The sequence below is a fragment of the Mirounga leonina genome, unplaced genomic scaffold (assembly GCF_011800145.1).
Source record: "Mirounga leonina isolate KUSES-001 unplaced genomic scaffold, KU_Mleo_1.0 Mir_126, whole genome shotgun sequence".
In the NCBI taxonomy this organism is placed as follows: Eukaryota; Metazoa; Chordata; class Mammalia; order Carnivora; family Phocidae; genus Mirounga; species Mirounga leonina.
The window spans coordinates 5,956,596-5,974,251 of record NW_023270314.1 but is presented as its reverse complement, the minus strand read 5'-3'; the positions used below and the strand labels follow the sequence as shown (position 1 = coordinate 5,974,251).

General features: G+C 35.5%; 1 protein-coding gene across 6 annotated transcripts in view; it reads right to left on the bottom strand.

Moving 5' to 3' along the window:
* OSBPL8 (oxysterol binding protein like 8) overlaps window positions 1-17,656 on the bottom strand; it is a 159,495-nt gene that overhangs the window by 100,785 nt on the left and 41,054 nt on the right. For 3 of the 6 annotated variants that reach the window (XM_035002092.1, XM_035002093.1, XM_035002094.1), the window contains exon 2: window positions 7,884-7,992. In XM_035002092.1, the coding sequence (XP_034857983.1) occupies window positions 7,884-7,925 (42 nt within the window). In that variant the 5' untranslated portion in view covers window positions 7,926-7,992. Of the gene's footprint in view, window positions 1-7,883; window positions 7,993-17,656 lie in introns of those variants that run through there. The other 3 variants (XM_035002095.1, XM_035002097.1, XM_035002096.1) reach the window with 3 other exon arrangements.

The following is a 17,656-nucleotide window of genomic DNA, read 5'->3' as shown; positions in this document are numbered from 1 at the left end:
TAGAATAGAATAGAATAGAATAGAATAGAATAGAATAGAATAGAATAAAACAGTGTGTATGTCCAGCTGCAGTATCACAGGCAAAGAGGATGACCACTATCTCTCACTGCCCTTTTCCCCAAATGAGCTAAGTGATTACAACTAGGGAGGCAGCTTGTGGCTATGAGCTATGCTCAGAGCAGATATACAAAAAAGTTCCCTAAGAAACAGAATATTTTGGTGGGAGGGCAAATGAAAAATGATGAAGCAATGATTTTAAGAGATTCTCTACTCTATGACATACGTTCCCTAGATCAACCAAAAGAGTCCCTAGGCTCTATTCTATCTAGGACAGTTATCAATCAAAGCAAGTAATATTCCCAAGAGAATATTATTTCCAAGGAAGTATAAACTCATAAACAAAAATAATTAATATCCTAAGGGGTCCAAATGCTATGAAAGAAAACAAACTGAAGAATCTCAGCTGGAGAGAAAATTAGTGAACCAAACTCATCAAAAACTTACCATAATAAATATGCTCAAAAAGATCTGGGAGGATATTGTAAAAATGAAGTACGACCAAACATTCACAGAGAAAACAGCTAGTAATACTGGGTATAAAAATATTATGATGAAACAAAGTATACAGCAGGTTTGAACAGCAAAACAAGTAAAATACAATAATAAATTAGTGAGCAGGAAGAGTGATGAAGTAATTCATCAAGAAGGCATAGCAAAAAGAAGGAAAACATGAGAGATAAAAGATAGAAGCAAAAGTGCCACATTCCCCAAACAGGAGACCCCCTAAAGAGGGCATGATGTATTCCAAAGTAATAAATCTTAAATGATTTTGAAAATTACACACAACAGATGAATTTCTGGAAAACTATAAAAGGCTATGAACACTCCATCAACTTTCACCTGCAGGCATACATACACAAAACCATAGTCCTAACTGTATAAGGACTGGAAAGAAATAAACTATTATTTGCAGATGATATGAATCAAAACATTAAAACTCATAAAGACAAAATAGGTAAACATTCAACCAATATCTGTAAATGTCAAAATGAAAACAGAAACAAAACAAAAACAAAAACTCCTTGAAAGATATAGATCATAATGCCAGGTACAATTTTATAATAGTCAAATTTTATTTTGATCATCACTCCCTCATTGCTGAAGGCCCTATCAATTCTTCTTTCTACCCTGCTCCCACCCCCCATCACCTTCTGGATCCCTCTTTTCATATCAGGTAGCTATAAATTATTCTTCCTTAAAGTGTTAATTGCTAAAGGCTTGAGGAATTTTCAAACTTTTGGGTCTCCAGATCCCTTCACTATCTCAGAAATTACTGAAGCCTCCAAAGAGCTGCTGTTTAATGTGGATTATACCTACTGATATTTGCCCTATTATAAATTAAAAATGAGAAACTCACTATTTCAGCCACGTAATCAAAGTCAACATCAGAAATGACAAGTCAGGTTGATAGTATATATCCTTGGCAATGATGTGATGAAATGGCATTTACCTCTGTGGTCTCTTCCCCAAAACCCGTAAGGACTAGTCTAATCAGAGAAAAACAGACAAATCTCAATTGAAGGGCATTGTGCAAAATATCTAACCAGTACTCCTCAAAATTGTCAAGGTCATCAAAAACAAGGAAATCACAGTCAAGAGGACCCTAAGGAAATATGACTACTAAATGTAATGTGCTATTCCAGATGAGATCCTGGGACAGAAAAGGACAACAGGTAAAAACTTAAGGAAATCTGAATCAAGTATGGACTTTAGTTAATAATGTATCAACCTTGATTCATTAATTATATCAAATGTACCATAAATGTGTTAATAATAGGGGAAATTGAGTACAAAGTATATGGGAATGCTATAATTAGCCAGGAGATTGAGGACATCATCACCTCATGTAGTCTCTGGAATAGTGCAGTGTACACTCAGAGAATGAGAAAAGGGGCAAATAACATCAAATACAATCGGAGAAGCTCTCCAAGCATAATGGAAATACAAAAGCTTTCTGGCTTAGAATTCTGCTGATGTACTGTATAAATCACTGGCTATTCTTTTTCAAAGCTAACTCTTGGGCGCCTGGGTGGCTCAGTAGGTTAAGCATCTGCCTTTGGTTCAGGTCCTGATATCAGGGTCCTGGGATTGAGTCCCGCACTGGGCTCCCTGCTGCTTTTCCCTCTCCCTCTGCCCCTCCCACAGCTTATGCTCTCTAATAAATAAATGAAATCTAATTTTAAAAAAAGCTCTTTTTTCAATTCCCATTAGAGTTTATTAGAGTCCCATTATATATCTGCAAATTTTTTTACATTATATTATTCAAGCTTCTAATAAGAACATTTAACAAGGGGCGCCTGGGTGGCTCAGTTGGTTAAGCGACTGCCTTCGGCTCAGGTCATGATCCTGGAGTCCCGGGATCGAGTCCCGCATCGGGCTCCCTGCTCGGCAGGGAGTCTGCTTCTCCTTCTGACCCTCCCCACTCTCATGTGCTCTCTCTCTCAAATAAATAAATAAAATCTTAAAAAAAAAAAAAAGAACATTTAACAAGCCAAAAAAATGAAGTTATAATAAGATAGAATCAAAGTACCCATATAATAAGAAATAACTGAGTGTTATTTTCCCACTTGGGAAGTTCAAACATTACAAATATTTAACTACTACTAATCTGTAATGTTCATAAGTTAAAGAAGATAATAAAGCATAAAGTATATTTGTCAAATTATTTTATCCTTTTAAAAAATGTCTCCCTTTAGGAGAAGGTTCAATAAAGTTGTAAAATGGCAAAAAGATTAATAGTCTAGAAGACAAAATATAGGGTGGGTTAGTTTGTGTAAAAGGTAGGGACTAGTCACAGTTTTTCTCTCCAGCCCCCATTTTTGTAAGCCAGTTAGTATATTAATTTATACCCTTAGTGAACTAACATATCTACGCAATGATCATCAATGGCTGCTATTATCACAAGAAGAGAGACAGACATTATATGCCTCCTGATGGTAATACACAACACCCTCAATAAAGTGTACTTGTCAAGAAAGAGTCTGAGCAAGTCTAACTCTAATGAACAACTTGCAAGAAATATAAGTGACTGAAGAACACATTAAATAATCACCATGGGGGAAAATCCAGATTGCGGGAAATTCTACAAGACAAACTACCTTATTTATTTATTTCAATACACTGAAAAGGAAAAATTAAAAACAGATACAAGATAGACTTAAAAGAGTAAAAAAGACCTCAATAACTTATCAACCAAGGCCAACATAAGGATTATAAAAAATAATATTTATGACACAATCAGGGAAATTTAAGCATTGACTAGTTATTTGATTAAAGAATTACTCGTTTTTAGGATACTAATGGTATTTATGGTTAAAGTTAAAGAAAAGTCTTTATATTTTAGAGAGATTTACTGAAATACGTACAAACAAAATGATTTATCCAGGATGTGCTCCAAAAGAACATGGGATGGGAAGGTGGGACCACAGGTGATACAAAACTGACCTGAATTGGTAATGGTTGAAGACAAGTGACAGGTACATGATGATTCACGACCTTAGCCCATCTTTTTAAAACTATTTGAAATTTTCCATAATAAAAAGTTCAAGATAGAACCATTCTTAAATGTGATTAACATATAAATTCTTACAGTTAGCAAGCAGCTATTAGAAAGAGAGAATTCTTAATGTAAGAGAGAATGAGTATGTAGTAACAAACTGGTGACTAAAATTTCTAGCTGTTTTATTATTTTACATAAAAAGATCTCTGCAACCTAAGAATTTATATAATTTAGGACCACTCAAAATAATACTTGATGTTACCAAACACTGGGGCAATTCCATTAACTGGCATGGCCAAATATACAAACTATATAATGTTGCCAAATATTATATACAGTAGCCATACTTCTTAGAATATGATTTAAAGCTCTCAGTAAAGTCTAGTAACATACCAATTTTACTTTACGAACACCAAATCACAGTCATCATGAAAAACTCACCTAGGAAGTACGTAAAAATAAAGTTTCAGGAAGTTGGATCCTCTCTAGGCCCATTAGAAAGACACTCATTTACTACGTTCTAAGAATTACTGAACTAAATAATCTTTGCATTTCCTTACACTTCAGAAATCCTTCGATTCAAAGTACCCAATTTACATTAGAATCTTAAGAAAGATTACTTCAGTTGAGGGCGCCTTATAATACAAAAGATTCATATGTATTTTAAAAACTGTATTCTCTTCTGAAAAGTCATTTATATAATCCATTTACAATACAACAAAAGATTTTTTACCTCTAACAGACCTTCTAGAGGAAGGTTTCTTCTGGCAACAGAAATAATATGTAAAATATTCAAAAGATATAATGACTGTCCTTAAGGTGAAAAACATATTCAATTTTTTTAATCAAAAAAAAAGTTTCACAGTCTACCTCAACCTAGTAATAAAAATTTACCTGCTACACTTTAAGCATTTCTTAGTGGTTAATTGCTAAAGTGATCTAAGTTCTGGATTTTTATAAAATATCGTAAGACACATATTAAATGTATACTTGTGTCCTGAAATATAGTAGTTCCATGTACAGAGATTCAATCCATATTTTTCAATATTTACTACTTAAGACAACACTACCACAAAAATTGAACTATACACAAGTGGAATAATGAGTGGGCAAAAGAATTAAAAAAAAAAAAAAAGAAAGTAGGGTTGCCTTGGTGGCTCAATCAGTTAAGTGTCAGACTCTTTTTTTTTAAGATTTTATTTACTTACTTGAGAGAGAGAGAGTGACAGAGAGAGGGAGAGCACGAGACAGGGAAGGGTCAAAGGGAGAAGCAGACTCCCCAGTGAGTGGGAAGCCTAATGCGGGATTTGATCCCGGGACTCCAGGATCATGACCTGAGCTGAAGGCCGTCGCCCAACTGACTGAGCCACCCAGGCACCCCAAGTGTCCAACTCTTGATTTCAGTTTAGGTCTTGATCTCAGGATTTTGAGTTGAAGACCTACGTTGGGCTCCATGCTGGGTGTGGAACCTACTTAAAAAAAAAAAAACAAAAAAAACAAAAAAACAGAAAAAGTAATCTCCTATGGAAGAAGAATATTAAATTAATGGACACCGACAGTAATATTGAGTCCAAGCTTTTGCAACCTCACACCAAGACTACTATAATAGTCTCTTAATATCTTTTACTCTTCCTAATTGTTTTATATCCTGCTTCTACATTCATCTACCTACATAAAAACATACAATGACATACTGTGGCTTTCAGATTCAAGTTCAAAATCCCGGGTCTGGCACTCAAAACCTTCTACAATTTTGGTCTCTATCTGCCTCATGAATCATTATTCCTGTAAATAACACTACCTTCCAATCTCCCTTAATTTTTCTAATTCATTTCTCCCTAAAAAATAACCCAATAAGCAAATAATTCCCCCCATTTAGCTTTGCCTCTTGTTATCCTCCCTTCCTAGAATGTTCCCCTTGCTCATTTTCCATCCTACGTTCACTATTTACCTGTGCTAATCGGTGTATGTTCTCTTAAGAAAACTCTTTAACTACCCCATTGTATAACAACGACCCAATCCTCATAGCTTGTAAACTATGCCTTGTTTATATCCATCATTTTACACTGAGTAAATCTGTTATTGCCTTATCTATCTATCTCTCTAGTCTTCCCAAAATAAAACTCATTCAGATAAACTATAATGTATATCTCTTGGCATCCCCTTCACCAGGCACAGTACCTTGTACAAAGGCCGCAATTAAAAAAAGTTTACTAATATTTTAAAAACTAGTGCATGCAATCATTTTTTAAAACACTACCAACTCATACTGACACACTACTTCATATTTTCAAAGAACTTTCTGGTTTCTCTAGATCATACTGTCTCTATCAAGTACTCAGAATGAGTATTCTTGCCTACATATTTTTTATTGAAGTAGAATATTTGCCTCAATATTTTAGGAAGAAAAACTGAGATTCTGAGAAAGTATAAAGCCAAAATTACTGAATAGCCTAGGGTTTTTTTCAATGTGTTTTACTGCCTCTCATGCCTTCTAATTAATTATCTTTTTGGAGAGAAGGCTTGATACAGCTAGTGATATCAACAATAATGGTAGTAGCTTTTATTTACTGGATGTTTAGAATGTCTGTGGCTTTGTAATAGGCACTTTACAGATATATGATCTAATCAAAACTCAAAACAGGGATGCCTGGGTGGCTCAGTGGTGAAGCATCTTCCTTCAGTTCAGGTCATGATCCCAGGGTCCTGGGGTCGAGCCCCCCATCGGGCTCTGTGCTCAGTGGGGAGCCTGCTTCTCCGTCTGCCTGTGGCTCCCCCTACTTGTGCTCACTCTCTCTCTGACAAATAAATAAAACCTTTAAAAACAAAACTCAAAACAATTCTGGAAGGTGGATATTACTATTATCTTTATATAATAGATGAGAAAACTGAAAACCTAGAGAATGTAATTAATTATCCAGGTCATACAACTAAGCAAGCTTAGATTTTAACATGTAGCTAAATGGCTACAAAGCCCATGTTCTTATCCACTTCTCCTAGATCTAAACAGTAACCAGCTTAGGCGGTGCAGTTCAAAGGTGATATTTTATAAATAGGTAACTCAAAAGTAGATCTCAAGATTAGTTTCAAATACAGAATATCTCAGCAGTGCAACTGAAATTATTGGTATTATTCTAAAATAAGCTACAATATCTCACAAAAGAAACTTAATGAACAAGAAAAAGAAAGTTGTTCTCATTGCTTTTTAAATATCTTGCTCCAATCTCTCTGTATCAACAGGATTGAGAATAAAAAATGAATAAAATTTTATTAATACAGCACAGGTATTCTGTTATAGAATTAATACTATCTGTTTAGATATTAGTTTAGAAGGTAACAGTAAATTTTAAGCAATTCTATTCAGAAAGACAGGCACAGAGCCAACACATTAGTGGCAAAGTACTGAAACACCCCTTAAGCTGTGAGCCCTTAGAGAAGATAATTAACCTCCGGCTCGGAGCCCTTTTCTCCATCTATAAAAGTGAGAATAAACAAATACCTACCTTTAATGCTGTTGTGAGGGCAGTTTGACAAAGTATACACTTAGAGAATAGCAATTGTTTTTATTACTGGCATTTTTATTATAAGAGATTAAAAATATTTCAGCTAAAAGAGTTAAGAAAGTCCATTAACTTTAAATAGAATATTTATGGCAAAGTATACATGTTCTAAGACAAGGCTTTAATCTTAACTTTTTGCTGAAATCATAGTGAAAATAACCTACCATCAGTTTTCCTTTTATAATCGCTGTGACAATAACCTTCATAAACCAAATTACTTCCATGCCAATTTTATTTTCTATTAACAAGTTATTTTAAAGTTTAACTTTTTTTGACCTTTTAAGAAACTAAAACAAGTTTGAACCAGAAATTCAAAAAAGGCTGGGAACAAGTTAACACAATTAAACAAAACTGCATTTTGCTTTCAATCATTAGACTGTTCCTACATTTGAGTCTGAACAAAGGACTTTCACTAAATTAAAATTTACAAACATCTCAATATAATTCCATAGCAACATGAAACATAGAAAAGTTGGCCTCTGCATTATCCCAAAGAATTTACCATCCCCAAGGGTTGGGACCAAGTTAATACAAGTAAGCAGAGGAGGAGATAGGACAGAAATATCAGAAAACTGACTGGGTTCTGCTTCAACAAGCTTTAAAATATCTGTTATCTTCATATCAGCAGGAGTTAAAGAATTATCTTAAAATTCTTTTTTTAAGTTTGTTTTAAATACATTTTTTAAAATAAAATGATGGCTTACATCAAACACTTCACAGCTGTACAGGACAATACTTTATTACACTATATTTGAACCACTCACCGAAGTTTGATCAGGTTCTCCATCTGCTAAACCTGCATCCATAGTGAAAGAAGGTAAGTTTATGCTTCTCTTTCTGTTAATGTTTAGCCATCTTGTAAATCTGAAAATCCTAGAAGAAAAAAAAATCATAGGTATTAGGACTAATATAAAACTGTGATAAATGGAAAATAAAGCAGCAAGTATATTAGGAGGGAGAAATCATTACAGGATGAGGTTATTGGGAAATCCAATCATGGAGAAAAGAGATTTTGACATGGGCCTTAAAGAATGGTAAAGGTTTGGGGCACCTGGATGGCTCAGAGGGTTAAGCGTCTGCCTTAGGCTCAGGTCATGATCCCAGGGTCCTGGGATCAAGCCCCACATCGGGCTCCCGGCTGAGCAGGGAGCCTGCTTCTCCCTCTCCCTCGGCCTGCTGCTTCCCCTACTTCTACACTCTCTCTCTGTCAAAAATAAATAAAATCTTAAAAAAAAAAAAAAATAGAATGGTAAAGGTTCAGAGAAAAAAATGGAAAAAAAGAAAATATACCAAGTGAAGAATAGCAAGAGCAAGGTTACAGATAGGAGATTGTTCAAAGTTTAAAAAGATGTTTAAATCTACTTACAATTAAGGAAATAAATGTTCTTTTTTTTTTCATGATTACACTGGCAAAAACTAAAAAGTGTGCTAATATTGCCAACACTGGCAAGAACGTAGGAAAAATGCAGGAAAAAGTATTCTCATATACTTTTGTGAGAAGAATGTAAATCATAATTTTTGGAAGGGCAATTTAAAATATATAGACTTTAATCCAGTAATTTTGAGGCTAATAATTATGCCACACTTATTTGTTTATACAAATGCACAAAGATATATAAACACATCCAAGAGTAATAGTATGATGAGAAAACTGGAACAACCTTAATGTCAATCATCAGGAGTTTGCTTAAATTATACTACAGATATATAATGGAACATCATGCAACTTTTTAAAAAATTTTTTATTGTTATGTTATCACCATACATTACATCACTAGTTTTTGATGTAGTGTTCCATGACTCATTGTTTGTGCATAACACCCAGTGCTCCATGCAGAACGTGCCCTCTTTAATACCCATCACCAGGCTAACCCATCCTCCCACCCCCCACCCCTCTAGAACCCTCAGTTTGTTTTTCAGACGATATCGTCTCTCATGGTTCGTCTCCCCCTCCGATTTTTCCCCCCTTCATTCTTCTCCTCCTGCTATCTTCTTTTTTTTTTAACATATATTGCATTATTTGTTTCAGAGGTACAGATCTGTGATTCAACAGTCTTGCACAATTCACAGTGCTCACCATAGCACATACCCTCCCCAATGTCTATCACCCAGCCACCCCATCCCTCCCCCACCGACTCCAGCAACCCTCAGTTTGTTTCCTGAGATTAAGAATTCCTCATATCAGTGAGGTCATATGATACATGTCTTTCTCTGATTGATTTATTTCACTCAGCATAACACCCTCCAGTTCCATCCACGTCATTGCAAATGGCAAGATCTCATTCCTTTTGATGGCTGCATAATATTCCATTGTGTGTGTGTGCGTGTGTGTGTGTGTATATACACCACATCTTCTTTATCCATCCATCTGTCGATGGACATCTTGGTTCTTTCCACAGTTTGGCTACTGTGGACATTGCTGCTATAAACATCAGGGTGCATGTACCCCTTCGGATCCCTACATTTGTATCTTTGGGGTAAATACCCAGTTCACACAGCAACTTTTAAAAATTAGGTAGGTCTTCACATACTCTTTATATATTTACTTTATATATAAACTAGAAAGAAGGCCACATTAGGTGGAAAAGGCAAATTATAGAACATTATATATAAAATACTGTGTGTTTTCCCATTTTTACAATCAATATGTATCACTTTTATAGTTTTTATTTTTAAAGTCTTAGATGCACACTAAAATTCATATTTGAATATTGACAAGCATTATTCTAGAAATTGGCAATACTAAAAACAAAATAATAAAACACCCATAGGAAGCTTCAACTTCAAAAGTATTTTACCAATTTTTTTCCTCCTATCCATTCCATTTCAAGGGTTTATTTATTCCTAGACATTAGGCACTTAAATACATCAGTGAAGGAGTTCCCCTCTACTTGCTAGATGGAATGCTGCCTGATTCATGAATCATTTAATAAAACCGACTGGATCTTTAAAATAAAAAAATACATCAATAAACAAAACAAAAAGCCCTAATTTCATGGAGCTTGTATTCTAGAAAGAAAAAAACAATAAATACAATAAATTAAAAGTCACATGTTAGAAACCCATATTGCATTATATTTTAACTAAGTAAAAATTTTTTTAAAAGGTTATATGTTAGAAGGTGATGCTATGAGAAAAAAATAAGGCAGGCTAAGAAAAACCAGGGAGGAAAGGATTACAATTTTATATAGGATGTTCATGCTAGGTCTCACTGAAAAGATGACATCTAATCAAACATTTGAAGTAGGGAGGAAATTAGCCATGTAGATATCTGAAAAAGCATTTTCAGGTCAGAGGGAATAGCCCAGTGCAAAAGTCGTAAGTGCCTAACTTGTAAGCTTGAGGAATAGCAAGAAAGCAATGTGGCAAGAACAACGTGAGCAAAGGGATGAAAGAGTAGTAGGAGATATGATCACAGAAGTAAGGGAACAAAAATAGAAGTAGATCCAGTAGATCCAGTAGGTCCAGTGGGCCACTGCAGATCTTGGCCTCTAATTCTAAGTAATATGAGAAATCACTGGAGGGTTCAGAGGAAAGAACAACATGATCTGACTTACATTTTTAAAGTTTCTGTGTTGACAATAACTGTAGTAGTGGGGGAAGGGTAGAAATTAGGAATTCAGTTAAGAGGCTATTGCAGTAATCCAGGAGAGAAACAATGATACTAGGATTAAGGATAGCCATAAAGATACTCAGAAGTCATAGAATTCTATATATATTTACAAAGTAAAAGCAACAGGATTTCCTGAAGGATTGACTATGAAGTGGGAAAGAGAAAGTAATTCACAAAGATTTTTGGCCTGAATGACTGAAAAGATGGCCATCAGATGAGACAGGGAAGACTGATGGGGGAGGCAAGGTTTTTTTCTTTGGGGATACTTGGGGGGGTGGTAAACACATTTAGTTTGGGGTATGTTAACTTTGAGATGTCTATTTGATATTCAAGTGGGCATGTTGAGCAAGCAGTTGGGTATAATATACCACAGTGACGTCTAAGATAGCAAAATGAGGAGCAAAGTGTTTGAACATTTAATTTTTAAAGACATGAATGTATTCTTAGTAGCAGGCATGTGATAAATATTTGTTAGCTAACCAGTATTTGGTTTTGCAGTAATTTTATAAGAGAAGATTTGGTTCCATTATGCTTATATTTATACTTTAGCAATAAGCAGCTCTTGAAAGCTTTATGTAAACAAAATAGTAATGAAACCATACACGACAAGGAATTCACTATGTAACAAAGGTCACAAAGTGCAAGGTAACTGGTTGTGATTTTGGTTCTTCTTTCGACCAGTATTTTAAGAGTGAAAACTTATACATATAACAATGTAGATTTAAGACTCGTCCTAAAACTCTGAGCAGCAGCCATCCTCTTTACAAGGGGAAACATTCTCATTGCACCCACCTCTCGCACCATATATGTATCTGTACTTTCACTGCTTCACTCGTTTTTGCCAACTGCCTAGGTTCTGTAAATACTTACATTCTGTCTGATTTAAAGACACCTGTACAGAATCTTTTCTGAAACAAAGAAATTCAATAACACAAACAACTGCTTTTGAAGAAGAGCAATTTGAAAAGCTCCCATTTTGGATTTCTTCTCTATCAGCCACAATCTTTTCTGTGATTAAGCTTTCTACCCATGCTTTTGACCTACTCTCTTCTAGCACCTAATGGTAGTATAGGGTTCTACTATAAGAATTTGTCCTGTCAGTCCTTCCATTTGTCTATAATGCTCAAACCTCCCCGACTGTTAAAAAGTCCTTTCTCAGTTCTACTTTCCTGAAAGCTACCCTATGTCTCTTTTACCTCCACTGGAAAATTTCATAAATGTTCACACATTCATTTCCTCTATTTCTTCCCCCTGCTTTCATGCCTACATAATGTTGGTTCTATACCTAGGTTAATATGAAGCACAGATGTGTATGTATGTATATGTCTGTTGTATGTGTAGCTTTTGGTGACTTATTAATATTCTCCTGACTTTATCCCAATTTATGATTAAATTAAATGCTATGCCTTCCTTAACCATCATTGTCTGGAAATGTAGATTTCCTCCCAATATAATTTTCACTTAACTGAACCTTCCCATGCTATATGGAATAAAAGGGCAAGAGCAGGAATCCTTGTCTTGTTCCTGATCTCAGGGGGGAAAGTTTTCAGCTTTTCACCACTGAATATGATGTTAGCTGTGGGCTTGTCATATATGGCTTTTATTATACTGAGGTATATTCCCCCTTATCTGCACTGAGATGAAATGGATGTTGAACTTTGTCAAATGCTTTTTCTGCATCTATGGAAATGATCAGATGATTTTTATACTGTACTTTATTAATATGGTATACCGCATTGACTAATTTGTGGATGTTGAACCATCCTTGCAGCCCTGGAATAAACTCACTTGATCATGGCGTATGATCCTTTTGATGTATTGTTTAATTCAGTTTGCTAATATTTTTTTCAGGATTTTTGCATCTATGTTCCTCAGGGATATTAACCTATAATTTTCTTTTTTTGTGGCATCCTTGTCTGATTTGGTATCAGGTAAATGCTAGCCTTGTAAAATGAATTAGGAAGAGTTTTCTCCTCTTTTATACCTAGGAAGAGTTTGAGAAGGATTGATATTAGTTCTTCTTTGAATGTTTGGTAGAATATACAAGTGAAGCCACATGACCTTGGACTCTCGCTTGTAGGAAGTTTTTAAATTGCTGATTCAACCTCCTTACTAGTAACTGATCTGTTCAGTTTCTATTTCATCATAATTTAGTCTGGATAGCTTGTATACTTCTAGGAATTTGTCCATTTCTTCTAGATTGTCCAATTTGTTGGCATGTAATTGTTCATAGTAGTTCTTGTGATCCTTTGTATTTCTGTGGTATCAGTTGTAATATCTCCTCTTTCATTTCTGATTTTATTTATTTGAGTCCTCTTTTTCCCTTAGTGAGTTTTAGCTAAAGGATTGCCAATTTTGTTTATCTTTTCAAAGAATCAGCTCTTGGTTTCACTGATCTTTTTTTTTTTTTTTTTTTTAAGATTTTATTTGACAGAGAGGTAGAGAGCACAAGTATAGAGAGGAAGGCAGAGAGAGAGAGGGAGAAGCAGGCTGTCTGCTGAGCAGGGAGCCTGATGCAGGACTTGATCCCAGGACCCTGGGATCATGACCTGAGCCGAAGGCAGCCACCCAACCAACCGAGCCACCCAGTGCCCCTCATTGATCTTTTCTACCGTCTTTTTAGTCGCCATTTCATTATTTCTGCTCTTTGTTATTTCCTTCCTGGTTTGTTCTTTTTATATTTCCTTGAGATGTAAAGTTAGGTTGTTTATGAGATTTTTCTTGTTTCTTGAGCTACAGCATTTATCACTGTGAACTTCTCTCTTGGGATGGCTTTTGATGTATCCCACAAATTTTGGTATATTTCCATTTTTGTCTTGAGGTATTTTTTTTTTATCTCTCTTTTGATTTCTTCTTGACTCATGTGGTTGTTCAGTAGCATGTTGTTTAATCTCCACATATTTGTAAACTTTCCAGTTTTCTTCATGTAATTAATTTCTAATTTTAACCATTGTGGTAAAAATGATGCTTGATATGATTTCAATACTCTTTAATAGATTAAGACTTGTTTTGCTAATGATGTACTATATGCTGGCTAACTGAACATAATAAAAAAATTTTTTTAATTAAATTTAAAAAAAAGACTTGTAGCTTAACATATGATCTATTCTGGAGAATGTTCCATGTATACTTGAGAAGAATGTGCATTCTGTTGCTTTTGGATAGAATGTTCTGATGTTTATTAATTCCATCTGGTCTAACATGCTATTTAAGGGCAGTGTTTTCCTATCGCTTTTCTATCTGGATCATCTAACCACTGATATTGGGGTATTAACATCTCTTACTATTATTGTATTGCTGTCTCCTCTTTAGGTCTTGTTAATAGTTGCTTTATATATGTAAATGCTCTGATGTTGGTGTATAAATATTTACAAATGTTACATCATCCTGTTGGATTGATCCCTTCATCATTATATGATGCCCATCTTTGTCTTATTACAGTTTTTGAAGTATATTTTGTTTGATGTAAGTACAGCTACTCCAGCTTTCTTTTAGTTTCCATTTGCATGGAGTATCTTTTTCCATCCCTCCCCTTTCAGACTTTTGTGTGTCCTAATATCTAAAGTGAGGCTCTTCTGGCAGCATACAGATGGTCTTGGGTTTTTTTGTTGCTGTTATTGTTGTTTTATCTATTCAGTCACTGTCCAATCTTTGATTGGAGAATTTAGCCCAACCAGATATAAAATAATTTATTTTTTAAAAATAATTATTGATAAGTATGTGCTTATTGCCATTTTGTTAAGTGCTTATTGCCATTTTGTTAAGTGCTTTCTGGCTATTTTCATAATTCCTCTCTGTTCCTCTCTTCTTCTCTTACTCTCTTCCTTTGTGGTTTGGTGACTTTCTTTAATGGTATGCTTATATTCCCTTCTCTTCTTTTTTTGTGTATTCACTGTAAGTTTTTATTTTGTGGTTGTCATGAGGCTTACATATAACAACCTCTAACTATAGCAGTGAATTTTAAGTTGATAACAACTTAAGTTTGATCCCACGGTAAGGCTTATCATTTTTACCCCCACCCTACCCTCCCACATTTAAAAAATGTAAAACCATGAGACTGGATGAGAGCTCCTGGGTTACCTGTGCAGACAAAAAAAGGACCAAGTTCAGATCCCTAGGGTACTTCAATATTAAACGACCAATATTTATAGAATGAATGAATCCCAATTTTTTGCTTTTCAGTTTGCAAAATTACTCCATGTAGACAGCCCATAGACATTTCCAGGCAGAGTGACCTTTCTCAAGAAGATTAGCTGCCTCAAAGTTAACACTTTGCCCAAGGCAAAAGACAACCTTAGTTAGACATTAGTCAAACCTCCAGGATCCTGTAAAAAAAAAATCCCTTTGGAAACTTCCTTTATCTCTACCCAACCCCCCCTCCCAAATATATGTTAGCAATCATCCCCCAAACATATGGCCCACTGATACACATCTGAAGGGATCTCATGACGAAGGTTTTACTAGTCAATAGTTTGGCTAAGATCAAGTGTAGTATCTGTTCTTATCAGTTTAAATGATGTTTTCCTAACAAACAGCTAGCCCCTCAAGGTCCTGGAAACCTTGCTTCCCAATGTATTAGAGACTTACACTATCCCTAACCCCCTCCCAACTTGAAAGTATAGAATCAGCCACTCCTCACAACCCCAGTGCTGCTCTTTCTGCCCTCAGGTCCTATCCCGGGCTTTAATAAAACCACCCTTTTTTGCACCCAAGACATCTCAAGAATTCTTTTTTGACCCTTCGCTCTCAAACCCCAACATTTCACATCAATTACATTAAGTAAAGACTGAATTAACGGGGCGCCTGGGTGGCTCAGTCGTTAAGCGTCTGCCTTCGGCTCAGGTCATGATCCCAGAGTCCTAGGATCGAGCCCCGCATCGGGCTGCCTGCTCCGCGGGAAGCCTGCTTCTCCCTCTCCCCCTCCCCCTGCTTGTGTTCCCGCTCTCACTGTCTCTCTCTCTCTGTTGAAAAATAAATAAAATCTTTAAAAAAAAAAAAAAAAGACTGAATTAACTAATACAAAAGGCAAAGAAGATACACACACAAAAGTCAAATCATAACATGACTGATTTAAAAGAGGAAGCAGGGAGCGGAAAAGAAATAAAATTAAGGATAAGTGCCCTAAATTCCTTACCTTTGATAATAGGAAGTTGAGGTAAGAGACACTGCTAATATGTCAAGAAACAAGTTTTTAGTATTTTCTTTGAAACCAAAGACTGCAACATATAAAACAAAAAATCCTAGAGAGAGAGGGTGATTGATTAGAGGCTTAAAGTATAAGCACAATTTCCCCATCTTTCAGAGGTTAAAGTCAAAAGATGTTTAAATTGATGTAGTTCTGGAATGTCAGTGAGGTCCGGAGCCGACGGCCAAGAAAGAATTCTTCAGAAGTCTTTGGTGCAAAAGGTGATTTTATTAAAGCTTGGAGATAGGACCCGTGGGCACAAAGAGCTGCAGCCCTAGGGCTGTGAGGAATGGCTAATTATATACTTGCGAGTTGGGGGAGGTAAGGAAAAAGGTAAGTGTCCAAGAGGACTCTGGTATGCTAAAAAAGACTCAGGATACCGGAGGCCCGGCTATTGTCAAACTAAGGTTGTTTTTCCCTCTAACAAAGCATTATTATTAAAATAGCTGGAAATTTCCTGGGTCAAAGTTGTGGGATGTCAGCTTGTGCTTTGTCCTCAGCTTGCCTTCTGCTCCCTCATCAAAATGATAATCTAAGAATTAAAAAATTTATTTCTTAAAGTCAAATGGTAATTAAAAACAATCTTAATGGCAGTAGGCACTAGGGAGCAGACTTGAGAAGAAAAGCAATCTTTCCTGCCATTTAAAAAAAATTTTAAACAGTGTATGTTACATATACAATCAAAAAGAAAGTGTAATAAAATTTTTGTAAACCAGTACAATGTGTCATAATCCTAAAGACTCCTTTCTCCAAATTGCAGAGCTAAAACTAGCCTTGCATCCAAATTTAAACATAATTACTAGTCAAATGCAAAGTTTAAAGAAGACTTTGTTCCCTCTTTTGTTCCTTTTGTTATCAGTACTCTAGCTATTGTTTCGGGAATTGGTGCCTCACTGTCTACACTTAAAAAGTTCCTAGAAAAAGTAATTTTTATAATAATTCTTCTTTATTATGGGCCTAAATTGCTATTTCAGTCACAGAGAAAAGGAAGGAGCAACTACTAAGCAAGGCTAACATCTTTAACATGTCATTTAATCTTTTTTTTTATTTATTTATTTGAGATGGACAGAGAGAGCACAAGCAGGGGGAGGGGCAGAGGGAGAGGGATAAGCTGACTCCCTGCTGAGGAGGGAGCCCCACCTCAGGAGCTCCAGGACCCTGGGATCATGACCTTAGCCAAAGGCAGACACTTAACCAACTGAGCCACCCAAGAGCCCCTCCTTTAATCTCAACAACTTTATGATGCTATAATGAATGATGGCTGCCTATGAAGGCATCAACAAGTTGTATATGGTTAGTATTTCCTCCTCTCTCACAGGATGCCCCAGAAGTTTTTGTTCTGTTTTGTTAAATGAGTATGTAACAAAAACAAAAATTCTCAAAAGCAAGAATGCTTATCAGTGAACATACCATACTTCTAAAGAATAACATACTGGAAAGGAGTATTAGATTCAATAATCTTAATCTCACTCACTGCCAATTTGACCCCCCCAAAAAATAAATTGCAAATAAAAACAATTTCGTTTAGCTAGTCTGACCTAATCTACAGTATTTACACTAAGTCAAATACTTAAGGAAAGCCTAGTATGAGAAATTCATCACATGAAATGTAACAGTTCCCAAAAAGCAAGCCAGCACCAACATCCTATTCATAAGCACTTTGACGGAAAAAAAAATATGTAAATGGATTGCTGGATTAAAACAGTCATCTATCCAAAATGGCTTTCATCTCAATTACT